Source organism: Sinocyclocheilus grahami, unplaced genomic scaffold, assembly GCF_001515645.1.
Source record: "Sinocyclocheilus grahami isolate Dianchi unplaced genomic scaffold, SAMN03320097.WGS_v1.1 scaffold335.1, whole genome shotgun sequence".
In the NCBI taxonomy this organism is placed as follows: Eukaryota; Metazoa; Chordata; class Actinopteri; order Cypriniformes; family Cyprinidae; genus Sinocyclocheilus; species Sinocyclocheilus grahami.
The window spans coordinates 102,422-109,717 of record NW_015505514.1 but is presented as its reverse complement, the minus strand read 5'-3'; the positions used below and the strand labels follow the sequence as shown (position 1 = coordinate 109,717).

At 34.4% G+C, this 7,296-nt stretch overlaps 1 protein-coding gene across 1 annotated transcript in view; it reads right to left on the bottom strand.

The window, feature by feature from the left end:
• LOC107602766 (dynein heavy chain domain-containing protein 1-like) overlaps positions 1 to 7,296 on the bottom strand; it is a 27,724-nt gene that overhangs the window by 4,198 nt on the left and 16,230 nt on the right. The window contains exons 10-14 of the mRNA XM_016295341.1: positions 5,793 to 5,991; positions 5,631 to 5,722; positions 5,395 to 5,544; positions 2,673 to 2,776; positions 330 to 626 (exon numbers count right to left, since the gene is read on the bottom strand). Of these exons, the coding sequence (XP_016150827.1) occupies positions 330 to 626; positions 2,673 to 2,776; positions 5,395 to 5,544; positions 5,631 to 5,722; positions 5,793 to 5,991 (842 nt within the window). The remainder of the gene's footprint in view (positions 1 to 329; positions 627 to 2,672; positions 2,777 to 5,394; positions 5,545 to 5,630; positions 5,723 to 5,792; positions 5,992 to 7,296) is intronic.

The following is a 7,296-nucleotide window of genomic DNA, read 5'->3' as shown; positions in this document are numbered from 1 at the left end:
TATATATATATATTCAGAGGTGCTTGACCTATATTTCAAATTATATGTTAGTGACTATTTGTGTTATGTTAGTGTTTGGAAAACTGAGATTTACCTTAAAATTTAAACAGTAAAGATTACACTTCATAATTCCAGAATTTTTAAGAGCTAAATATTAATCAAAGGAAGGTTAACCACATTTTTACCAAATAAAATTATATGACTTTTTCCGTCATTTGTGAATAACTGGACTAGGATTAAGGATAAGGATTTGGTGACAAACAAACAAACAAATAATCTTGTGTTCTGTGTTTTTTTTTTCAGTTTGTGTTTGAGAAACTGAGATTTACCTTAAAATTCAAGCAGTAAAGACTGATATCCTTGTCTTGGATGTGGACTGCATCTCTGATCAACGCTGCCAGAAAGCCTCTGGGATTGAGAAAGGCAGACAGTCGATAAACACGAGGTTTAATACTGGATGACTCCTCCCACAGGTATGACCTGAGCTGCTCTGCTTGAGTCTCCAGTCGTGAGAGAGCTGATAATGTTAGATACGCAGTAGTGGAGCTTGTCATGTTATATTTAACTGGCTGAAAACTGTCTAAAAGGAGGGAAGACACCAGTGCATCCAGACGCTCCCGCTCTATCTGGAAGAAACAGTGCAATGGACCAAGAGAAGCAGATTCTATTCCCATGCCGATGTCCATTTTCCTCAACTTGTCTTGTAAAGTTAGCAGCCTTTCCCAAGCTGTCCTATAGTCCGGAAGTTCTTGACGTTGCATTAAAAGACTGTTGTCTCCTCTGACATCAGCATAGATATTCTGTGATTGATGCAGTAGAATGCTGAGTCTATGACTTTTTAGCTTCACCAGTTCACTTGCCATACCTGGACTAAAGCCCAGAATGAATGGGTCTGTACTGCTAGTTATGCATTGAATACAATGTCTCAGGTCTTTCAACAGGCCACCAGCTTCTGCAAAAATATGAGTGTGTAACAATTAATTAAAGCATTTAAGTACAAAGTAGATGTTTAAAAATACTATATAGCAGTGGTTCACAGCATTTTTGACCCCAAGGCCCACCAGTGCCCCATGCAGGCTAACAAGTAACAGGTTCCTCTGGTACATCTGCTGTAATGACAAAGTTTTGGTTCTTTTCAAGAAAACAGGAGCATCCATAGATAAAATAATAATAATAATAAGTAATTATAATAAAATAATTATAATTTAAAATAATTATATGCCAGAAATTCCCTTTTTCTAACCAATGGAATTATATTACTTTTCCAGTAATTTGTGATTAACTGGACCTGGATGAAGGATAAGGATTTTTATTTATTTATTTAATTTCCACCCAACAAAATATGTTAGAGCTTACCATAACTAGAAAAAATATTTATTTAATATTTTTAATAAAATTACCACAGCTGTTTCAGTGTTATTGTAGTAACACTAAGATATTATAGTTTTTGTTAATATTTTGAATTATACATATCTTTTATATTTTTTGCTTTCATGTTAATTTTAAAGTTTTAGTAATTTTGTTGTGTTTTCTGTCATTTTTATTAGTTTTTGTTGTTTTTAAACAGGTCTATATAATATTTTTATTTCAGTTTTAATTTTTGTTATTTTAGTACATCAAGTTAAATTAAATGGAATAAGAAATGTTGTCTTGTTAACTTGCTGAAATAAGATCAGCTTTGTATATTTAAATTTTCATTTCAGTTAACATTAATTTTATTTCAAGTAATGAAAATGTTTTTTTTTTTATAGTTTTAGTTTACTATAATTACCATGGGCTGTTTAAGATTGGATTGATTTACATTAATTTTCAAGGTCTAGAAATAACAAATCCAGGTTTTTTAATATTGTGGGCATACCAGAGCGAATTGCAGAGGTTATGAAGCACAAGGGTCAACAGTAAATATTGACTCATTATATTTTTTTGCCAATAAAAGCCTTTACAACTTATGATATGCTTAGCATTGTTTTTCAGTATACCATAGAAACGTGGAAAAATTGTCTACAAATACTGAAGCAGCAAACTTTGCAAAACACAAAATTTATGTCGCTGCCAAAAATTTTGGCCATGACTGTACACACACACACACACACAAAATGGGTATAGAAAAGAATCAAACCCCTTTAAAATAATCACATTTTGTTGCTTTGCAGCCTGAAATGAAGACTGTGTGCTTCGGGTCATTGTCATGTTGGAAGGTAAACCTTCTTCACTTTCTGGCAGAGGGTGGCAGATTTTCCTCAAGAATTTTACAGTATTTTGCCCCATTCATTTTCCCTTCTATCCTGACAAGTGCTCCCTGCTGCAGAGAAACACTCCCATAACAGGATATTACCTCTCCTGACTTCCTGTCCACGAGATCTTTTGACAGCGCTTTGCCACCCATAGTTGATTGTTTGCTTCAGTTGCACTACCAAGGACTGAAATGCTCCAGGAAAGCTCTTTTCATGCTGAGCTGATCAAAATGACCACAGCTGATCACAGGATTCTATTCCCATGCCGATGTCCATTTTCCTCAACTTGTCTTGTAAAGTTAGCAGCCTTTCCCAAGCTGTCCTATAGTCCGGAAGTTCTTGACGTTGCATTAAAAGACTGTTGTCTCCTCTGACATCAGCATAGATATTCTGTGATTGATGCAGTAGAATGCTGAGTCTATGACTTTTTAGCTTCACCAGTTCACTTGCCATACCTGGACTAAAGCCCAGAATGAATGGGTCTGTACTGCTAGTTATGCATTGAATACAATGTCTCAGGTCTTTCAACAGGCCACCAGCTTCTGCAAAAATATGAGTGTGTAACAATTAATTAAAGCATTTAAGTACAAAGTAGATGTTTAAAAATACTATATAGCAGTGGTTCACAGCATTTTTGACCCCAAGGCCCACCAGTGCCCCATGCAGGCTAACAAGTAACAGGTTCCTCTGGTACATCTGCTGTAATGACAAAGTTTTGGTTCTTTTCAAGAAAACAGGAGCATCCATAGATAAAATAATAATAATAATAAGTAATTATAATAAAATAATTATAATTTAAAATAATTATATGCCAGAAATTCCCTTTTTCTAACCAATGGAATTATATTACTTTTCCAGTAATTTGTGATTAACTGGACCTGGATGAAGGATAAGGATTTTTATTTATTTATTTAATTTCCACCCAACAAAATATGTTAGAGCTTACCATAACTAGAAAAAATATTTATTTAATATTTTTAATAAAATTACCACAGCTGTTTCAGTGTTATTGTAGTAACACTAAGATATTATAGTTTTTGTTAATATTTTGAATTATACATATCTTTTATATTTTTTGCTTTCATGTTAATTTTAAAGTTTTAGTAATTTTGTTGTGTTTTCTGTCATTTTTATTAGTTTTTGTTGTTTTTAAACAGGTCTATATAATATTTTTATTTCAGTTTTAATTTTTGTTATTTTAGTACATCAAGTTAAATTAAATGGAATAAGAAATGTTGTCTTGTTAACTTGCTGAAATAAGATCAGCTTTGTATATTTAAATTTTCATTTCAGTTAACATTAATTTTATTTCAAGTAATGAAAATGTTTTTTTTTTTATAGTTTTAGTTTACTATAATTACCATGGGCTGTTTAAGATTGGATTGATTTACATTAATTTTCAAGGTCTAGAAATAACAAATCCAGGTTTTTTAATATTGTGGGCATACCAGAGCGAATTGCAGAGGTTATGAAGCACAAGGGTCAACAGTAAATATTGACTCATTATATTTTTTTGCCAATAAAAGCCTTTACAACTTATGATATGCTTAGCATTGTTTTTCAGTATACCATAGAAACGTGGAAAAATTGTCTACAAATACTGAAGCAGCAAACTTTGCAAAACACAAAATTTATGTCGCTGCCAAAAATTTTGGCCATGACTGTACACACACACACACACACAAAATGGGTATAGAAAAGAATCAAACCCCTTTAAAATAATCACATTTTGTTGCTTTGCAGCCTGAAATGAAGACTGTGTGCTTCGGGTCATTGTCATGTTGGAAGGTAAACCTTCTTCACTTTCTGGCAGAGGGTGGCAGATTTTCCTCAAGAATTTTACAGTATTTTGCCCCATTCATTTTCCCTTCTATCCTGACAAGTGCTCCCTGCTGCAGAGAAACACTCCCATAACAGGATATTACCTCTCCTGACTTCCTGTCCACGAGATCTTTTGACAGCGCTTTGCCACCCATAGTTGATTGTTTGCTTCAGTTGCACTACCAAGGACTGAAATGCTCCAGGAAAGCTCTTTTCATGCTGAGCTGATCAAAATGACCACAGCTGATCACAGTTGAAAGTCAAATGGCTTTGTGTGCCATTGAGAAGCTGATTAGCTAGACCTGATTGAGTTTACAAGTCATTTTAGGAGGGGGTGATCCTTTTTCCAACTCAGTAGCTGCATTTACATGGACCCTAATAATCCGATCGTAATAGGACTAGAAGCACAATCAGAAAAAAGTCACATGTAACCAAGTCAATCGGATTGAATTGGCCAGATCCGATTAAAATTTCGATTGGATTGTAAGGGGTGGTTTATTCCTTTTGTAATCTGAGTTAGAGGACATGTAAACACTTGATCGGATTGAAAACCGAAACTGGAAAGTACTGCGCATGTGCAGTGAAGTAAAAATAGTGTAATGATGTATGACACGCAGAACGAGCTGTTCTTCCTGGTGAATAAAGTGTCATAAACGAGTGTCCCGTCATTCTAAATTTCTGCTTTCACTCAGCGTCTGTGAAGTGGAGCAAAACAACATCAACCAGTCCTTGTTTAAGACTCTCATCAACAGACAACTGGTTTTGGGTGCAGGAAGGGGCACTTTATAAACCAGTAAAAGTAAGCAGCACAGCATGTTCATGTGCTGGTCGTCACCTAATTAGGACCCGAAGTAGATAAATATTAAGTGTGCTTTTTAAAACAGCATGCGACATATTCATGCAGTGTGCGCATGTCAAAAGATTAAATCTGATCAGAAGCTTGTGACATATAAATGTGCATATCAACCCAATCACTTTATTTAGTGCTCATGTAAACACTACGTTTGGAATTAATTAATTAATTCCGATGGAAGCAAAAAGTGTCTATGTAAACATAGCTAGTGATTCTGTTTTTTAATATATGTAAATTTTTTTCTGACACGTTGGTGTTATATCTTTCACTTGGATGCTATAAGCTGCACTGGGTAAATACGTACAGCTGAATAAAACAAAAACTGTGTCCATCTTCATTTCAGGCTGCAAAGCAACAAAATGTTATTATTTTAAAGGGGGGTGATTCTTTTCTACACCCACTGTATATATATATATATAAAAAACTTTACTATTATATAATTATAGTTTATCATGGAAATTTAAGTGATAGAGTGTGTTTGCATACCAAATCTTCCTGTAAAGTTAAGGATATTTGAGAGAATGTCTTTGCCACGCCCCCATAATGTTGACGGATCTCTTAGACATGCCCTAATCACACTCTGCACAGCTGCTAGATCTTCATGGTCTGACACGTGGCTCCCATAAACCAGGCGACCTGTTGAGAGAGCAGATCAACCAACATCATCAAGTTCATATTGAACCAGAGAGATGCATTTAAAGCATTTCATGTCCCAGTTGTACCTGCTATGTACTCCAATGCTCCGGTAGGGTCACTACAGTGTTTGGTTATGCGGTGATGTGCATCAATCAGAGCAAGTAGATCTTCTTGAGTCCTATAAATGGAAAAAAGTTTTGAGTTACTTTTATAATTTTTGCGCACCAATATCTGTTTAAAATCCTCACCAAAGGTAAAGCTGCGCTTGGCCCAGGTGTTTGAATGTTTGTCTCTGCTGCAGGACAGAGTGCAGGACAGCACACCGAGTGTTCACAGTGTCTTCATGAGAGGAGAAGGGGAGTGTCTGTTTTACTGAAGACCACAATTCATCCTTCAGGTCCCAGGAGGAATCACACACCAAGTGCAGGGCTCTAATCCTAACAGCAACTGTATCAGATGATAGATTATACACATTAGACAGCATTTGTATGCTGCAGACAGAAATCAACTGATTTACTTTCTCTTAAAAGGAACACTTATTATTATTTTTTTTTTTAGACCTGCTCTTGTCACATATAACATATAACATGCAAAAGTATGGGGCGGTAAAAGTTGAAGTCTTGAATGAAGTCTCTTTTGCACATCAAGGCTGCATTTATTTGATCAAAAATGCAATAAAAACGTGAAATATTTTTTACAATTTAAAGTAACAGTTTTCTATTTGCAAAATGATAGCTGCAAAGCTGAATTTTCAGCATCATTGTCACATGATCATTATGAAATCATTATGCTAATTTGCGGCTCAAGCAATATTTTTTATTATCAACAATAATAATTATTCTTATTATTCAATTTTTTCAGGATATTTTGATAAATAGAAAGTGAAAAAAAGCATTTATTTGAAATATAAATCTTTTGTAACATTATAAATGTCTTTACTGTCCCTTATGATAAATTTAATACATCCTTGCTGAAAGTATTCATTTATCAAAAAAACAAAAAAAACTTCTGTACAGTAGTGTAAAGTCAATTATATCACAGTGATTTCAGCTATCATTTACAGTCTGGCAATTTATTCTCCTATAGTTTTTCCAAAAAGACAAACCCCGGGAAACTAAAGTGAGGTCAATACAGGTCAAATTAAATTTAGTCCGTTTTGGGGTTTTAATATATTGAGATATGGCATTAAATAACTGTTAGCTATTAAAAAGATCTTAGAAAGGCTACATTACCCACAACAACAGCCTAAACAGTGCCTATACAAATATTTGGCTATTGGAGAAATATTACGAAAACAAATTATATTATTTTTATATATTTTTGAAATAACTTTCACTCACAAATTATTCACAATAAGACTAGATTGCATTAAAGGGGTCATATGATGTTGCTAAAAAGAACATTATTTTGTGTATTTGGTGTAATGAAATGTGTTTATGCGGTTTAAGGTTCAAAAAACACATTATTTTCCACATACTGTACATTATTGTTTCTCCTCTATGCCCCGCCTTTCTGAAACGCGTAGATTTTTACAAAGCTCATCGTTCTGAAAAGCGAGGTGTGCTCTGATTGGCCAGCTATCCAGTGCGTTGTGATTGGCCAAATTCCTCAATGTGACGGAAATGTTACGCCCCTTACCATACTGTGATGCCGTGTCCTGGCACAACGAGACAAAACCAATAAAACCCATTATAAACTAGGCATTTGTTGCATCCAGTGGGGACATAATTACGGATTATAATGATTTATACT